We start from the raw sequence: 19509 nt of genomic DNA on the forward strand, positions 1-19509 counted from the left end.
AAACCGGTTCGCCTGCCGCTTCCACCGTACTGATAGTACTGACGTTAGGTGCACACAGCAGCTCAGCGAGCATTATGGAGACGCCCAGGGAGCCCTCGTTTCAAAGGTCTATAGTTAACGTTTACAAAGTACGTTTACGTTTGCGAAGAAATTGTACTGAAGGGAAACCGAAACAAGACTATATATATGAAGTCAAGGTGAAGTCCTGTACCAAAAAAATATGTTAATTATTTTGCATTTTTTGCACTTTTTAAGCATACGCTCTTTTTAATTAAAGCATTAATTTTTCTTAAAGCTATTTTTTATGCTCTAATTCAATACTTTGATCCTTTGATTTTTATTGCAAGGAGCTACAGCCACTACAGCCCTCTATTGAGCTTTAACAAAACTCATGCGGTTACCGCTTCAAGGGCTACTTTTGACATATATCTAGTCGTCCAGTTGGCAACTGCGCCAACTGCGCTTTGTTTTCATTTTATATGGCTGACAATGGTTTCGCACGTGGAATCTTGGAGAAGTACGGATGGACCGAAGGTTTGTGCTGATTGCGTTGATTTTCATCACTGTGTATTGAAGCTTTGACTGCGCTCACTGCGCTTCACCTGGCAGCTTCGAACCACTTAAAGCTAGTACTTGCGCAGGTTCGCAATGCACATCATGGACAACTTTTTGTTTTCAGGCAAGGGTCTCGGAAAGAATGAAACTGGAATAGCAAAAGCTTTGAAGCCGAAGATAAAGTTTGATACGGCTGGGGTACGTATGACTATTTTTGAAAATTTCAGCATTTTTTAATTTATATGCGATGAGAGCTCCAGCGGTACTTGGTTAGAAAACGAAACCGTCGTACGCACGAATGTAGTCAAGCATAATGTGTTCCGAGCGCGGCAGGGTTCGATAATTGGTACAATACTCTGCATCCCATAATTGTGTCTCCCCGACAGTAGACGTCCGTAAAGTGGGTCGGTAATAGAAACTAATAATAATAATAAAAAAAAAACATTTTAAACCAAAGAAGGTGGTGATTTGAGTTTGTTTCGGTGCATACTCGGAAGCATCATTATTGGTTGAAAGTAAAAGCTGAGCCACATGAAGTGGCCGCCTTTCTCAGTAACCATGGAAACATTGACAGTAGGTTTGATATTTGATATCTTCACTGGTGGCGCCTGAACCACCGAAAATTTTCTGTAGCTTCATTGATCATCAATCACGACTTCTTCGACACCCAAAGGTTGCTTAGCAGCTGACGAGATCTTCGTTTATGATGTTTGAACCATACAAAATTTTATCAGGTAACTGCTACAGTATATATAGCTTCATAGCTCTTCAATCCTGACTACTTCGTTGACACTCCAAGTCATTATTACTACTCCAGTTTCTCTCAAGCAGTCACAGAGCATTGCGAAGGGCAGATCATCATCCTAGATGAAAATAATCAGGCGGCAAAAGCCCAACGTGCCACCATGCAGCTGCTTGAGGCTCCGCGTGAAGTTAAGTATGGAGTGGCATGCAGGGATCACTACGTTCCACGTTATTCTTAACTTTCTTTAACACCACCGAAGGTGTATAGTTTGTGCCTGATTTTCTCCTGCACACTGCAGGTAACGCCACAAGCAGTTTGGCAGTTTGATTTAGTGGCCCTGATATAGCTAGTATTAAGAAGTTGGATTTTAGTTGTCATGTTTGGCGGCAAGTAACGAAGACAGATGTGGGAAAATTCTTCTGCCAAAATAGAATGGCAGCCAGCATATGGTCCACTTGAAGAATGATTTTCTGGCCGCTGGCTTTCAATGTGCATTTCAAGTCTTACAGAAACCCTCTGATGATACAAGATGTCATTCAAGCCTTCTTATTTGATTCATAAATACAGTAAATGCACGAGTTGAATGTCTTTGCAAGGCACCAAGGCCTCTTCGATTTCTATAGCACAATGGCCTTCCGTTTATTGGTGCTGCTTGCGCTACACAATAGCCCAGCATTGCCTCTACCTTTGCCCTAATTTTTCCTTGCAGCAAGCCCTGAAGCAAGCATAGAAAAAGGGCTGAGCAAAAGAAACTCATTTCATCTAAGTTAGAGAGGTTGTCTGGAGAATAATAGTGAGCATGGTCTTCAGCTGTTTTTGAGGGGTGGTGTTGGCAGTGCTATCAACGCTTGTGCTTTCCTCAGGGATTCAGTAACGTGCAGGGCCGTGCCAACCCTTAAATGTTGCAATTCATCCACAAGAGCAGGCAAAGCCGGTCACGCCTTGAAGCAACCAAGCACAAATATGTAAGGCTTGTATGCTATTTTTGCAACCAGATTTCAGAAATGAGCAATAGGGTGAAAGGACTTCATTACTGCCAACACACTGGGCTTTCTACTTTAGTACCTCATCGCAAATAAAAGCTCTGTTTGTAGACACACTTCCAGGCCACAAGAAGACGGCAGCTTCCTGGTTGGGCTGGATGCTGCCAAACCTTTCTAGATTGTGCAGTAGTAATGTTGAGCCATTTTGCACTGTCCTTTAGAATCACAGCAGCAGCTGATTTGGCAAGACTAAGACCAAGGTTACTTTCCACCCATTCTTGGACTGCTCAAACTGATTAATGTAGCCTTTCCCCCTTGAACTAGCATGCATGGCACTTCGCAGTAGCATTCAGTTCTATTATTTTGCACTTCATTCAGTCCATTTTAAAACTGTTGGCATGCTTTGTGTAGCCATCGCAATACTAGATATCACTTGCAAAAGATTTTCTACACATTCATGAACAGCATTTTTGTTGAAATGTGAGGCTATCTTGCAGTTCAGAAGGAGTGTTACATAGTGAACTGGCTCCGTTGAAGTGCATCAGCTCTGCAGCTTTTGCTAGGTGAGTGGTTGCATTCCTGTATGCTTTGAAGCATACCGCAGAAGAAAAAAAATGTGGTACCAGAAAAAGATCTGTGTCACTTTTGACTGGTTTACAGCATATTTAGTTCACCTCTCCCTGCAGGGCACTTAGCAACTACACATACCCACTTGGAGGACCTTTAGTAAAATGAAGTCCCAGAGGTACCCTATTGATAATTTGTAAGGCATCCTTCGCATCCTCAGCACAGGTGACAGCAGAGATGATTGCCTTGGCCATAATATCTTAATTTTTCACAAAGATGCGATAATGTTAGAAGTCTTTAAGTCTCGACATGCTGTCGACAGCAGTGGGAGCTTTGCAAATCTTGGTGTCACTAGCATTCTGAATCAAATGATTCAAGCCCACTTTTAAGAAGCCCTCCTGGACTGAAAATCTGATGAGTTGGTAGGACTGAGTGTACAGTGATAGCGGAAAGAAAAAACAAAACCTTCCTCATGAGGTACGTGAACCTCAGTGACTATTGGAGTTAGATATGATGAGCGAGGTTGTGAGCCCATTGTTAACGGGGTTTCACTAGCGTGGGTAGTGTTTTCATATTTTAACACGGTAGCATCAAAGGCCCTATTTACTGGAAATCTTGTGTCTGTGCCGGCTTTGGCATTTTGAGCGAAAAATGACAAGCAGGGCACTGGCACCAGAGCCTCTCTGATGTCATAATCAGCCTGCCAGGACTCTTGCATTCACATTACCCCTAAGCCACACGGGCACATTCATACGGCTTTGTTGAAGTGGAGCTATATATGTGGGGTGCTGGCTTATACTATCGCGTCATATCCTTAAAGGCAGAGCTTAAGTGTCCCCTATAATTTTTTGTCTCATTTAAGGTTAATTTTCAGTGACCAGATTTATTTGTTATAACCAATAATGCGCTTGACAGTATTGTTATAAGCAATTTATTTTGCCATGGAAATGCTGACGGTGCCACAATAGTTCATTATTATGTCTGAAATGTTGCTCTAAGGGGTATTCTTAAAGCGGGTTTGTCTATATTTGCAAAAGTAGTGAATGTTAGTCTAAATATTCTATTCATATTCAATTTGGTGCCATCACTCTTCCACTTATATTCAAGTTCGATAGGGCTCCAGTGTTCATATTTAATTCAATAACAGAGGCACACTTTTTATATTTAGTTCAGTTTGGAAAAATTACTCTATTTGCACACACCCAGTAAATTTTTGAAATTGTGAGTTTGGTGGCGTCTTGTTTACTCACATTAAGAGGGGATATTTGTTAGGGGTAGGCTTTGGGTAACAGCACTGCATTCTTGTCCCCTGTAAAATATGATAGCTGACCCTTTAGTGATCCTGCAGGTGTTTGTTCAGGAGTACAAGGCACTGTCATCACTGAGAATACGAACAATAAGGATCAGTTGGTACAACATGTTGGATTGGGCACTGCCTAAACAAATTTAGACTAAGGGCAGAGGAATGAAGACAGTGAGTGATTTAAATTTAGTGTTTGTTTATTTTTTGTGTGTCACACCATTTGACTCTTTCTTTACTGTGGAGAAAATGATAGTTCTTTGTAGACTTTGATTGTCTTTCTTTGTGTGTTAGTTATCAAATTTAATATTTTAAGTAACACATAAAATGGAAGCTAAAGAAACAAGCTTCTAAGCTATACAAATTTAAAGGACTAAATATTTGTTGAAACACAAAATTTTAATTGCAAAAAACAAGATTTCACAAAAAAATTAAACAGAACTTGCAAAACTACAGTTGTATTTGAAAATAGAAAAGCTAAAATTTTTCTGGAATATAAAAATGCTGAACCTCTTATTGACCACTGTCTATGAAAAAAGAAACTTCTAAGTTGATTAGTATTATTAGCACTAAATAAAAATTGTACATGCAAAACGAGGCCAGCAATGAAAACAAAATTAACTGGTGCGCAGATGCTGATGTTCCAGCCTGGTTTCTGTTATTGCTGTCAAAACGTGATTTTGATGGTAAAGGCAGCATGTTCAGACTCTTGCTGCTCGGGTTGTCGATAAAATCAACTGCAGACTTGGCAAAGCCACGATATTTGCAATGTTTTCGAGCTTGCCTTTCTTGTTATTTATTTAAATGCTACTGCACCCCTGGAATCCAGTGAAAAAGTGACACCTCAAGTGAAAGAAAAGAAAACAACATTGAAAATGAAACTTCAGTTGTTTCATTACGTGCTAGATGGCTCAGCGTGTTCATAAGCATAGTGGATGGCTCCAAAGTTGGTGTGGAAGTCTTTTGTTTGCAGACTGATATATGTACCATGCCTTTGAGGCATGTTCAATTATTTTTGGCTCGAGAAAAAAAAAAAAGAAAACTACACAGTAAACTATACTTTACTTGTCTGGTTACATGCCAAATCGTGAAGCATGGCAGCAAGCAATGTGGAAAGCTTTGAAATTGTCACACAAAGTAATCATTAGAAGGCTAACTATGCTCACTGGGTGTGGTAAGGAAAGAGTTAAGCTTATGACGATGGTCATAATATTGAGTGTCGTAGGCTTTCTTTGTCTTTTTTTTTTTTCATTTGTACACTAGCAGTTGAAATATGAAACGTCTAGCAGTCAGTAGCATTACACTTTATTTCTTTTTTGTGCATGGAAGCAATATAGCCTAACGTCGCCCTGCCATTCATTAGGGTGTTTCACTGCAGAACCTAAGGACGCAGGATCAAATCCCGGCTGCAGCAGCTGCTCTTTGATAGAGGCGAAAAAGCAAGGCCTTTGTGTGCTCTGTGATGTCAGTGCACTTTAAAGAACCCTTTGTGATCGAAATTTCCGGAGCCCTCCATTGCGGCATCTCTCATAGCCTGAGTCATTTTAGGTCGATAAACCCAGCATACAAAACCAAACCAAACCTGGCCCAATGTCACCATAGTATACTTTCAGAAATGTACAATGGTGACATTTGCATGGTTTATTTAATGCAGGAATGCATTTAACAGCTACATTTTCAGCTTTTATTGTCCGTCATGGTTCCGTCCACCAAGGCGAATCAACATCACTATATTGACTGGTTGCTAACAGAGTGTTTTTAGGAACTCTCGTTTGCGATTAAGTAAGTGTTACTTCAAAATAATGTCAGGTGAATAGGTACTAACTGTGAAAATTACTACCTCTAATAATGATATTCTGCTGGTACAAGCTTGCTGGTATAAAAAAAAATCTAGCCCAGTAGAATGGACTAGTGGCACCAGATGGCCGCAACTTGTCCAAAAGTAGCCGTACATGCTTGTATAAATGATCATTTTGCCTTTTATCCCACTCGTAAACTGGCACCTGTGTTGCTAAAACGCTATGAGCTCATATAACGGCAGCGTCAGCGGAACGTTCCACGAGTGCTGCTACTGACTGCTGAGAAGCTTCCAACGAGAACACGAAGGCGGAAGCTACAGCCAAGAATGCTAAATACAGAAAGACTAGACGTTCCTCTCATCATCTGCGGCAACTTTAACATCAATTCTAAGAAATCGCAGTGGTTGCCAGTCTTCATGCGCAAACTTCTTGGGGTCACAACTCTGAATAACTCAATTCAATCCACTACCAGAAGTGCATCTTGTATTGCTTATATCTTTGCGCGATAAGTTGATGTAACCAGTGTGAACTATATGTGTTACTTAAGTTATGTGCCTCTACTCGCCGTCCTGCGCGACAGCACAGAAGTATACATATTGCAACGTGCCGAAGAAGCCCGCCAACTCACTAAGTTGCGCATCTGTGACCAGCAGGTGCAGGATGCGCGACACTACGACATGCGGCACCGCGAGGTTGAATATCAGACGAGTGATCTTGTCTGGGTTTGGTCTCCAATCCGACGACGTGGACTTGGCAAAAAGCTCTTGCGTCGCTATTTCGGTCCTTACCGAGTTCTGTGCCACGTTGGCGCTCTCAGCTATGAAATTGTTCCTCACGGGGCCCCAACGATCAAGTCGTGCCGCACGACCAGAGATGGTCCACATCGTTCGCCTCAAACCATATCATGCAAAGACGCCCTCCCTGTGAGTCCATGAATTTCCTCGAGCATCGGGTCGATGCTTCCTCACTGAGGGAGTTAATGATGCCAGTGTGAAGAGGACAGTGAAGAGGAGCAGAAGACGGACGAAGTCCCCGTCTTGCGCTCAGACCGGACGTCCCTGGACTATGCTAACACTGGCTCTCTGTGTTACCGGCTCTGCGGCCTTCACACGTCTTTCGTCAGTGTGACAGTATGATTAAAACTAGGTTTCCTCACAATGTGTACTTTGTTTATACCAACAGAACATGGGCCAGCACTAGTGCATTCCTGCCGTGTGCAGTGGAATAATTGAGGCGTAGCACGGATTAGACCGCCAATTTTTTTCACTCTTTGCAACTTTTTAATGGATTTCTTTTTTCAGTGAAAGTATTCTTCTTTTTTCATCTGAACGTGATAATATATTAATTGAGATCAACTTCGTTTGTCATCGGGGTTCCTTAAAGTTTGAAAAAGAAAATGTTTCTTGTGCCTAATTAATAAAAGCCATACATGATGCTTAGCTGAGCTGTTGCCTTTATATTTTCTTTAACGTCTTCATATATGCATTGTTTTCTGCTGTCGAGAAAACTGAAGATTTGTGAATGCATTCTTAGGATCTCATAGCTCACAAATATAACATAAGTAGCTCATAAACGTTAGAAACTCGTGCACACCGTACACTTCTACGCTGGCGGAATTCTAGCTTTAGTCATTTTTTTTATTTATCTCCATTTTTTTTTATTATTCAAACCCTTTCTGCAAGGAAACATCAGCTGCAGTGTCATTTAGTAATGCGTTATAGAGCATAAGAGAATTGACAGCCCTAGACAGCACTTTCTATGTATGCCGTGCAACTTGTTACTTCGTTCTCTTTCTGTGTTTGGAAAAGTGTTTCCTGTTACAGACATGAAATGTCTCTCCTGAAAACAATGCTTAATGCTTTGTGAAAAATTGTAAAAGATTGCTTGCTCAAGAGTGGATGCACCCTAATAAAAGACCATTGAGGCCAGCAGGTTAAATAATAGCAGTGGAAAAGTTATTTGCACTTTTGTTCTTTAAATGTTTGATGTAGTGTTCTGAAACCTAACTTCAGTTTCTTGCCGAAGGCACTGTTGCATATCTTGTGTTTAGGTTATATCATTCAAAGCTGTTTCGGTGTGTGGCTCATCGTCTGTCTGTTTTCAGATGGGGCACAAGATTGACCTTACTTCTCAGTGGTGGAGCAAAGTATTTAATGATGCTGCTAAAAGTATCAAGGTTGACATGTCAGATGTAAGTTGCATGGAGGGTACTTTTTTTGCAATCAAAGAGATTATGGGGTCAGTGGAATCAAAAGTATAAGAAGCACAAAGGAAAAATAAAACGCTAAATGCTTGTCATTTTCATTCTTTTGTACTTCTAGGATACTAATTCATAGCAAGTTTTCTGATGTCCAGCATACTGCTGAATCATATTTCTGGGTGCCGCTTGGTACTAGCTATGGTGCTATTTCTGTAAATATGGTTCTGTCTGAAAGCACATGTTCGAAGGACATTATACTATAAAGCTGTAACAGGGGGTGGCGGAGTAGGATGGATGAGATTAGGAAGTTTATGGGGATAAGGTGGACTCAGATATGAAAGAGGCCTTTTGCCTAGATTGGGCATATTGTGGATAATGATGGTGATGCCATGGAAGAAGAAGAAGTTACTATACATGTAAAGTTGTGAAGCTAGATCTGGTTTTAGAAATCTAAGCTTGCAGAAATTACCAGATACGAGCATATGCAATTGTCGATCTAAACCTTGGCGTATAGTTGTCCTTTTCGGAATGCTTATTTCACAATCGAAAAGTGTATAACAGTTGCATCTTACCGCTACTAACTCATGGGGCTGAAACATAGAGGCTAAGTTAAAAGGGTTCTACTTAAGTTGAGGACAATGCAGAGAGCTGTGGAATGAAAAAATGATGTATGTAATGTGGGTGGGAGCAGCAAGTGTAGTGCACAGGTAATAGCGCTTTAATTAACAGATTATGCCTGTGTTTTCTTGGCTTTGCAGTTGCATTGCATAAATAGTCTGCAAAAAGGAGCACTGCCATGTTTGTCTGAGGAGGCTGTCCTGTTCTGCTGTAATTTTGTTTTTATCCTGGTACCGCATTGTCCTGCATTACTTGCCCCTGACATAGTGGCCGCTGGATTTTTTTGCAGCAACCTACTAACGTCTGTGTGTGAATCAGCATATTTTTTACTATGGTGGCAGCAATAGAGCTTCGTTTTAGCCAATAGAATTTACACCCCGCTGAAAAGAAATGAATGCTTTGAAGTTGGGAAAAATTACCATACTGCCAGCTACTAACTTAGCACGGATGCTCAAGTATATGGCTTGCCAAGATATCAGCGTGACTGAGTAGTGTCCACTGGGCCTGACTATACTGCGCGATGTGTCTGTAGCTGCAGACAATCACTGGTACCATACAGACACCCTAGCACAATCATGGACCAGACAGCCAATTCTCTGTAGTGCTAACGTCACGCCAAGCCAGTTAAGGGCATTCGTGTTAAGTCCGTGAAATCATGCCAATATGTTTACTACTATGTTTCTGTCAGTTTGTTCTGAATAATGTCTACTCATAAAGCAATTCTGAACGATTCAGTAATGTGTGTGTAACATAAAATAATCAAGGTAATTGAAACTCACATATGGCGCCTTTAGAAGGCAAGAGTAAGGAATTAACCGGCTTGTTATGTAAACTTGAAAGGACTAGAAAAAGGAAAAGAGCTGCTGAAAGAACTGAGGCTAACCCCCCCCACACATGAAAAGGTGCCACTGACACTTACCTTCAGGCAAAGTTTTTTTTAAATTTAAGCACACAGGAGGTCCTTACTCCAACACAATACCCAAAAGAAAAGTGAAACAACAACACTGTCCTTTAATAAAGCTTGAACATTGTGAATTATAATTTTGAGACAGACAACTTTCTGCTTGCAGTACTGATTGTAGCAGTGATAGACTTCACATCACTTTTGCAGTCTGGTCGTTGTGTGTGTAAATAACTGCAATCCGCACAAACCTACAGGCACAGCAACATAGGCGAGAGTGCGGTACTAAGTTGGATGAAGGCCCATGTTTGAAAGAACTTTTTTTCTCCCTTGGGAAGTTCGTTACAATGTCCTTGATGCATCTCAACTTCTCCAGGGACCAATGCCTCAAGAGACTTGAAGCACTCGCCTATTGGCTGAAGCAACAGAAATCATCGCGACATTCTATTGCTACGAGAAGCGCAGAGATGCAGCTGCACTCTTTGTGCTATAAGTACAGCAAACCTTCTTTGTGCTGATCAGCAAACAAATGAAGGGGAGGGGCTTCATTATAAAGTACATAAGAAGGGAGCCAATAGCCACTGACACAAAGGTAAGCACAGGAGATGCTTTCTTCTTTTGATGTCAATAAATGTTAAATTGATTGGTCAGAATGTAGGAGAAAAAACAACCGCATGCTGCTGATGGGGCCCAAATCCTCTACCTTTGAATTTCATGTCCGGTGCTCTACCACTGAGCTACGGTGACAGCGGTTCAATCTTCCAGTTTCTTGGGTGTTTATGTTAGGTGTAAAGTATCCTTAAGGGTGTTCACCAGCACCACCCTCCATCATAGTGGCAGACATTGCTACCATGTCCTGTGTTACCACAAGTGTCACATGGAATGTGATCTAATGAGGAGGGCGGGAGCCCTGTGATAGCCATCTTACACTAACATGGCATCAAGACCACCAAATTTAAATCCCTCGTTAAGCCCTCGTATACCGAGATCCTACCATGTGGTTGTTTTTTCTCTTCTACTTTCCAGCCAATTACTTCCACTATTAATTATTATTTTATTATTTCACATTCATGAACATCAAGAAAAAAAGAAAGAAAGAACATCCCCTATGCTTTCCTTTGTGTCAGTGACTGTTGTGCCCTTCTTATGTACTTCTTTGTACTAAAGGCACAGCACACTCAAAAATGAAATATTGGCACGTGCATTAGAGGTAGGGGACGAAGGAGCGCAATCAAACGACGTAGACAACTTTGAAGTGTAGGCCGTTCCTGGTGCCCACATTCGCTGGTTCTGCTGTCCCGGCGCCCTCGCTCAACAGCCACAGTAGTCTTTCTGTGTAACAACTGTTACACATCTGGTGGAAGTGCTGGGTATCATTGGTGAAATTCGTCAGGAAAACTGTCGCACAGCCGTCATTCAGGTCGACAAGACCACGTGCAATAGCCACTCCCTTCTCGAGTAACAGCGAACGGTTACTGTCCGCAATACCTTCGTAGTCGTGAAACCAGTCGTTCCTTACTAACACCAGCACACTGGACCATGGTGGCAGCATTACGTTGTCTTCGACAATACGCAGAGCATTGACTCCTGTGTCTTTTGTGTCACTGCGCCACGGCTTGCTTTGTCGAAAAAACTCGCGCCTTATGTAGGTCGATCACAGCACTGTTTGTCCATAGAAAGTCGAGGCCCAGGATGAAATCTCTTGAACACTCGCGCAAGACGACGAGTTCACCGACATAGACGAAACCGTGGATGCCGGTCCGGGCTGTGCACCTTTCGGCCGGGGTAATGAGGTGACCTCCAGCCGTGCGAATGCTAGGGCCTAACCATGGCTTCAAAACTTTGCTCAAATCCTGGGCGAAGCCGTGGCTCATCACCGAATAATCTGCACCGGTATCAAGTAAAGTGATGGCATTAGTACCATCGATTGTTACACACAAATCAGAGGTAGCGCGTCGGATACTGTCGCTACCGTGCCCAAAAGCAGCGTTTCGACGTATCGGCGGCGGAGGATCTTCAGTTATCCCGACAGCAGTCGCCTTGCCTCCGGAGACCGCTGGAATTAATTTTCCTGACGTGGGCTGGGAGAACGCCCAGGATAGCCGGAGTCTCGACGAGGACTTGTGGAACGTTAACGCCGAGGAGACGACGATCTAGAGTCATAGTGGCCGTATCTCCCAGGCCTCTGAAGGGCCGACAGGTGAGCTTCGATTTTGAATGGTCGTTTGCCGTTCCCTGGGCAAGGGTCGTCGGGCACGAAACCACGCAAGCCCACTTGGCGATATGGGCAGGCCCTGTAAAGATGACCCGCCTCACCACAGTGGTAGCAGAGGGGCCGCCGGTCTGGTGCACGCCACACTTCACATTTCCGTGGCCGCTGATAGGCTGGTCGAGCAGGCACACGGGCAAAACCAGACTGCTGCACTGCTTGAGTCGTGGTATTGACGGTATTGACGTCGTAGCCAGGTGCTGGTGATCGGCAGAGGACAGATGCATAGGTAGGTCTGACCTCAGTCTGGCTAGGACCCTCAGGGAGTTGTTGCTGCGCTGCTAGGCGCACCTCGTCCCGGACGACTTCCGACAGCGATGTAATAGAAGGCGTGCTGGAAGGTAGCTGGAGGGCTTGTAGTTCCTCCCTAACGATCGACCTGATTAGGTCACGTAAAGCGGCCACATCGCTCCCTAGCGACATCGAAGAAACAGCGGGGCCAAGCGTGCTCTCATGCCGATTGTATTGCCGGGCTCGTTGCAAGACCGTTGTTTCCATGATGGTCGCCTCAGTGAGGAATTCAGCAACAGTATGCGGTGGACTGCGCACAAGACCGGCAAAAAGCTCCTGCTTCACCCCATGCATGAGGTGGCGAAGCTTCTTCTCCACCATGAAGGGGTCGGCACGCTTGAAGAGGCACGTCATGTCCTCCACATACATCTGGATGCTTTCATTAGTCTGCTGGTTGTGAGAGTGAAGCGCAGCTTCTGCTTTCTCCCGGCGGTCTGCATTGGGGAATGTAGATAGGAGATTTTGGTGAAATGTCTCCCAGGCGGACAGATTGCTCTCGTGGTTCTCAAACCACGGCCTAGCGGAGTCTTCAAGCGAAAAAAATATGTTATGGAGCTTACGGACGTCACTCCAGCCGCTGTAGCGGCTGACCCGTTCAAAGAGGTCCAACCAGTCCTCCGCATCTTCGTATGCATCACCGTGAAAAGATGGCGGTGTTCGCGGCATGTGGTAGAGGTTGGGTATCGGGGACCTACTATCTGTGGCCATTTCTGGTGAAACCGTCGGTCGAGGTTGCGTCGTCCTCGTCATGGTGGCAAGAGGTCCGAATTCAGGTGACTGGCCGCGAAGGCGGCGGCTAGGGCGCTGATTAACCGGTGTGAGCTTCGTGTTCTTATCTCGTAGTCATACGTAGGTCGGGAAGCATATGCCCAGCACGACTACACCAGATGTGTACCAGTTGTTACACAGAAAGACTGCCGTGGCCGCTGAGCGAGGGCATCGAGACAGCTGAACCAGGGAACCTAATGAGCTTAATGTGGTTTTAAATAAATAATGTCTGCTTTTTTTTTCTCATTTACATAAAGAACCAGTATGTTAGTGGCTTCTTTTGTGTGCTGCTGCAGTGTTAGAGGCCATGCAGCAACAGTTGCCAAATTATGTATGCTTGAGTTGGGATTCAGGCTTTTCGCTATGCTTTGCATTGAGTGCTGCATACACATCCACTGCCTCAGCCATTTAGTGACTGTTTCAAGAAATCTAGGTTTGCATACATTTAAAATTTGCCAATATCAAATTGGCTGTCAGAAGAGAACTCGATAAATGCCACTTTTCACACAGTTCACAGTCTCATTCGCACTTCCAAGCTTTTCCATCATGAAGCATGGGAAAATGTGTGCAGTAGTGCAGTGAAGATGAGAGGCAAGTGTGCCACAGTTGGTGAACAAGATGGTGAACTTTGTGAAAGACATTCTCTTTATAACCACCTTTTTAAATACATCTTAATTTGAGTGATACAAATTTATTCTATGATCTTGTTCTTTGTGCTGTTTTTGTGCCTACATACTTTTTCAACACCTTCCAGGGGGCCACCACTATTTCCAAAGTCACGAAAAAAGAAAAGAAAAAGGCCTTGCCAAGAGACTGTTACAGTGGCTTCATAAAGGTGAGATTTGGGATATTGCTGTGTTGTGACTTGGGGAAAAGGCTTGTTACAAAATTGAGTGTGCATGCATGGGGTAAAGTGTCATGCAAGTTTCGCAACACAGCTTGATGCTGTTCCACATGACCTGTACTGTATGTTGCACACAGGCAGTTCACTTTCCTCTATAGCATACAAATAAGGCTGCTGTCATTCTATGGGGAAAGAAGAAACAGGCTTGAAACATATGTCTCCTCTCTGCTTTTGCATAGTCCAGTTGTCCTGTAGGCATTGTATGTTGATGGACTCGCATTGTTCAGTATGACCTGAAGGCAGTTGCAAGTAGCCAGTTATGGTGGCAGTAGAAAAGCCAAATTTTTGTGTTTGTATTCCTCATAAAACTCTTACTGTTGTTTTTCCTGTCAAAGCATAATGAGGGCATGGAAAATTTATACTAGAGTAAAATTAACACTGATAATGAAAGCCCTTCGAGTTTCTATTTTTCCAACATTGTGGTTTTGTTCTTACGATTGATTCTTCTTAGGCAGGGATTCAGGATAGAAACAGCTGGGTGCAAGCCTCTCCTGCTGTTGAAATGCATCGTTACGCGGAAGAAGAGGAGTCATCTGAAGGGTATGGAAATTCCAGCTCACCCAGCACTATAGGAACACTCTGCATTTTTATAGAGAATCAGTTTTGTAATTCTTTAGCATTTACTGTGAAATCTTATAATAGCAAGCTTTGCAGACTACTAAAAATTCCAGCGCAACCAAAGGCGGTAAACGTGCAGCACAAAGAAAGTTTCATACCTTTTAAACAGGCACATGCGTGGTTAAGGCAGTTACTAAACAGGAGTGCAGTGATTAGTTTTTGCTTGTTTATGTAAAGAAACCAATGATTTTCTTTTAACACATATGGCACAAGCTCCCCAGGATGAATGTTTCCGCATTGTTTACTTTCTCGTAGCCGGCATTTGGCACAAGGCTACAATGTCCAGTTAATGCACTAAGTTTTTTTTATTCAGGTCAAGATATCAGCACAGAATATAAGTTAGTCCACTTGGTCCATGTACAGTGATGAATTAGTATCTCCATTGTCCAGCTCATCCTCATTGCGACGATCTTCTTTGCCATGAACACTGGCAACAATTTCATCTGCAGTCAGCTTCCGATATAAGCATCGAAAATTATGCGTGGGCGTAGTAGAAGCTTGTTGACAACCTCGGTTTACAATTCCCTAGCGTTGCTGTTATCCATGCCTTCACATCTATCTGAGTGTAGCGAAACATCTGTCCCTGCATTCTTCCGAGAGTGGCAATTTGAAGCAGGCTTGCTTTTCTTTAGCAATTAGCAGTTCATTTTCTCACACCACAGTATTGCATTCAGTGCTGATACTGAGTTGGTATTGCAGTGAATTATTGGCATAATAAAATTCGAGTTACACACAGGTTTATTGAAAATGGATCACAGTTTACAATAATTCTGTTCAATGCGATAGACATATTAACTTATTTCCAATGGTTAATAACAAAATATTTAGTTGTGAAAAGGTCGAGGACTCATTTCTTATTGTTTAGCAAATGTCGTAATGCATGCACATCTTTTCTGGAGGTGACTGGGTTGGTCAAAGCATGCTTTATATAGTAAAATCTCAGTGATACGAATTTCGGGATGATACAAATTCGCGAAATTCCCTGGCCAAAGTGCATTGTGTACAGTGTGCAAAATTCCGGATGGTCCGAACATTCTCCCGCGCCACAACGTATGATACAAACGCGTGAACTGCGACTGCAACCTTGAGCACTACCCACTGCCCGCACATCGTTGACACCGCAATCGCCAACCGTGCTGTATGTATGCATCACGAGCAGTTTGCAGTGAAAAGTTAGACATTATGAACATTGCAGCCTAATAAAAAATGCTCATTCTTCGTCTTCGTCGGAGGCCGAGCTCTCGGAAACCGAGTCTTCCTTTTCACCCTCGTCCTCCCAGACGATTCGGAAGCGTTTGCGGCCAGGCATTAAAAATTCACCTCCCGCACACCATTCGCCACCCAAGTAAACTAAATTAGTAACGTCTAGCTGTCGAGCTGTTGCAGAATTTCCGATTTCTTCTGCCATCAGAATAGCTTTTTTGAGGAGAGTGTCGTACCGTGCATGGCGTGTTGTCATCGTGCAAAATGCAATAACAGCAGAAGTAAATGCACTAATCCACTGCGAAATGTGCGACAAGCGCGTGATGAAGGGGACGATGTGATTCTGAGCCCTCGAGTGAAAAGAGCGACGTTTTGACTTTGGATGGAATAAGATTTGACTGATTTGGCTTCCCTGGTACCCATGTTGCCAAGATAACATTGTAAAACCGCGAAAACCGAAACCGAGTGGTGATGCACCCCGGCATTGCTTTATGCCAACCAAATCCCAGTATTCGACTATAACGTGAGGATAGGCTTTGAGAGTCAAAAGTCATAAAAAAACTCTCGTTACATTCGAGTAAATACAGTAGTTTTATACAGGACTCCATGCACCAGCTTTTTTATGTACAGGAAGGACCTGCAGGAAACCAGGTGGAGCCATCATATTGATACGTGGCAAGGTAAGGCCAAAAGATTAGTCCAAGATGACTCCGCACACAGAAACACAGCAGCGTTAACCGGGCACCAACCGACACTTTCGCACGTCGTCTTCAGCAAAACTCACGAGCTGATTCTTCTTCCGTCCTTATGCAGATACCAGTGCATGCACCGCCTAATGTAGCATTACCCCGCCGGCTGAAAAGCACCGTCCCGGTGCGTACTAGCTTCCAAACCAGGGTCCGTGTAGTACGGCTTGAGGCGTGCAACATTGACCGTCTCGGTGCGTGGTGTAGAGGTATGCGTTGCGAGGTGCAAGGGCGCAATTTCATATGTCACTGGAGTCACTTGTCGTAAAATGCGGTTAGGTCCTGTATAACGGGGCAAAATTTTTTCTGAGAGGCCAACGCGGCGAGCTGGGGGTCCAAAGCAGCACGAGAGAGCCGCAAGAATACTGTGTGTTGTGATGACAGGAATCATAGCGACGTTTCTGGGAGTGCTGAGAGGCTGTGAGTCGGTTGCGAGCAACAACGCGGGCAGCATCAACTCGGGCTATGGCGTTACGAGCATATGAGCTGGCAGTGGCGGCCAAAGGGAGCAAGCTGTCAAAAGGAAGCAGAGGTTCACGGCCGTATAGAAGATAGAAGGGGGAGTAGCCGGTAGTGTCGTGACTCGACAAATTGTATGCGAATGTCACAAATGGCAGCGTTATGTCCCAGTCGCGGTGGTCATCAGAAACATACATAGACAGCATGTCCGTTAATGTCCGGTTAAGGTGTTCAGCAAGCCCGTTCGTCTGTGGATGGTAGGCAGTCGTGAAAGAATGACGAACGTTGCACAATCGTAGGATCTCGTCGACTATACGCGCAAGAAAGCAACGGCCACAGTCGGTGAGCAGTTGGCAGGGAGCTCTGTGGACGAGTATAACGTCGTTCCTCTGAGACATCAGTTGCACATCTGGTTGGTATTGCTCGTGTGACCGCGTAGCGTGTGGTGTAATCAGTCGCCACCGCAATCCATTTGTTCCCCGATGCGGACAGTGGAAAAGGCCCTAGAAGATTCAGACCCACTCGAGAAAATGGGTCTATGGGGATGTCGATCGGCTGCAGGAGTCCAGCTGGTAAAACTGCTGGCTTTTTCCGGTGTTGACAGCGGTCACAAGCAGCCACGTAGCGGCGGACTGCGCGGTATAGGCCTGGCCAAAAGAACCGACGGCGCACACTGTCGTATGTGCGAGAGACGCCTAGAAGATCTGCTGTGGGAATGTCGGGAAGCTGTTCAAGGACGGCTGTGCGTAGGTGCTGAGGGACTACTAGTAGAAGGTCGGGACCATCCGGTTGCATATTGTGCCGGTATAAGGTGCCGTCGTGGAGCACAAACAAACAAAGGGAAGGGTCATGGTGATCGGCGCGGAGGCGATTGATAATTTCGCGAAGCTGAGGGTCCTGGCGTTGCTCCCAGCGAATGTTGGAAAAGTCAGAAATAGAGAGCACGCAAGCGTTATTGTCAGATTCAAGTTGGCTTGGCGGGTCGACTGGATGACAGGACAGGCAATCGGCGTCTCGATGCAACTGGCCAGACTTATAAACTACTGAAAAATTGTACTCCTGAAGGCGCCAGGCCCAACGTCCAAGGCGGCCAGTAGGGTCTTTGAGTGTCGAAAGCCAACACAATGCGCGATGGTCAGTGACTACTGTGAATGGCCGCCCATACAAGTAAGGGCGGAACTTCGTAATGGCCCAAACTAGGGCTAAGCACTCACGTTCAGTGACAAAATAATTCTGTTCGGCAGCAGAGAGGAGTCGGCTGGCATAGGCGATGACGCGAGGGGAACCGAGCTGACGTTGTGCGAGAACGGCACCAATTTCATGACCACTTGCGTCGGTGCGTACTTCTGTGGGCGCTGACGGATTGAAGTGAGCCAACACTGGCGGACCAGTGAGGTGAGCAATAAGAGCGACGAAGGCGGCTGATTGTTCATGGCCCCAGGAAAAGGAGACCCCTTTTTTCAGAAGCTGCGTAAGTGGACGGGCGATTTCCGTGAAGTTTGGTACAAATCGCCGGAAATATGAGCAAAGTCCGAGGAAGCTACACACGTCGCTGCTAGATTTCGGTATAGGAAAATCACTTACAGCACGAATTTTGTCGGGGTCCGGCTGGATGTCATGGGTGTTGACCAAGTGTCCTAGGACCTTGAGTTTCCGGTGACCAAAGCTACACTTCTTTGAGTTCAACTGAAGGCCAGCTTGTCGGAAGACGCCAAGAATAGCCGAAACGTGATTGAGGTGGCCCTCAAAGGTTGATGAAAATACGATGACGTCATCGACGTAGCGCAGACATGTGGTCCATTTGAACCCGCTTAGTAAAGAGTCCATCATGCGCTCGAAGGTTGCAGGGGCATTACATTAGCCGAAAGGCATCACCTTGAATTGGTAGAGGCCATATGGGGTGACAAAAGCCGTCTTTTCACAATCTCTTTCGTCAGCAGAGATCTGCCAATATCCAGAACGGAGATCGATGGAGGAGAAGTAGTTGACACCATGCAGGCAGTCGAGGGCGTCATCGATCCTTGGAAGAGGGTACACGTCTTTCTTGGTTATCTTATTTAGGTGTCGATAATCTACGCAAAACCTCCAGCTGTTGTCTTTCATTTTAACAAGTACTACCGGAGACGCCCAGGGGCTGCTCGACGGCTCAATAATGTTGCTGGCCAACATTTTCTCCACTTCTTCCTGAATGACCTGGCGTTCGGAAAGAGCAACTCTGTAAGGCCGTCTGTGAATAGGGCGGGCATCTCCAGTATCGATGCGATGTGTGACGACGGACGTTTGGCCCAGGGATCCGTGACCAAAATCAAAAATGTCACTGTATGACCGCAAAAGGCCGGCAAGGGCGCTTGCACATTTGAGATGCAGGTCAGAGGCAATCATGGCTGAGATGCGGTCCTCCGGACTATGTGACGGGACAGGTTGTGCAGGTACCTCGGCGTGGTGGTCGGACAGCACTGCAGAAATAGTAAAGCTGAACAAAGGTGACAGCTCGGCAAGGAAAATGCCCCCCCGGGAGAACTTGCGAAGACATGCTGAAGTTGAGTACGGGAATGTCGGCGAGGTTATTCTCGACGTGTACAA

General features: G+C 44.7%; 1 protein-coding gene across 7 annotated transcripts in view; it reads left to right on the forward strand.

Moving 5' to 3' along the window:
• Positions 1-430: 430 nt before the first annotated feature.
• Positions 431-19509, forward strand: part of LOC146185033 (G patch domain-containing protein 4-like) — a 37830-nt gene continuing 18751 nt past the window's right edge. Inside the window, exons 1-6 of one of the 7 annotated variants that reach the window (XM_084606017.1) lie at positions 431-534; positions 680-753; positions 8054-8140; positions 13751-13831; positions 14352-14440; positions 16352-16401. In XM_084606017.1, coding sequence (XP_084462143.1) covers positions 480-534; positions 680-753; positions 8054-8140; positions 13751-13831; positions 14352-14440; positions 16352-16401 — 436 coding nt within the window. In that variant the 5' untranslated portion in view covers positions 431-479. Of the gene's footprint in view, positions 535-641; positions 754-4198; positions 4325-8053; positions 8141-10044; positions 10261-13750; positions 13832-14351; positions 14441-16351; positions 16402-19509 lie in introns of those variants that run through there. The other 6 variants (XM_084606014.1, XM_084606010.1, XM_084606011.1 and 3 more) reach the window with 6 other exon arrangements.

The sequence above is a fragment of the Amblyomma maculatum genome, chromosome 6 (assembly GCF_055883805.1).
Source record: "Amblyomma maculatum isolate TAMU_Amacu chromosome 6, ASM5588380v1, whole genome shotgun sequence".
Taxonomy (NCBI): domain Eukaryota; kingdom Metazoa; phylum Arthropoda; class Arachnida; order Ixodida; family Ixodidae; genus Amblyomma; species Amblyomma maculatum.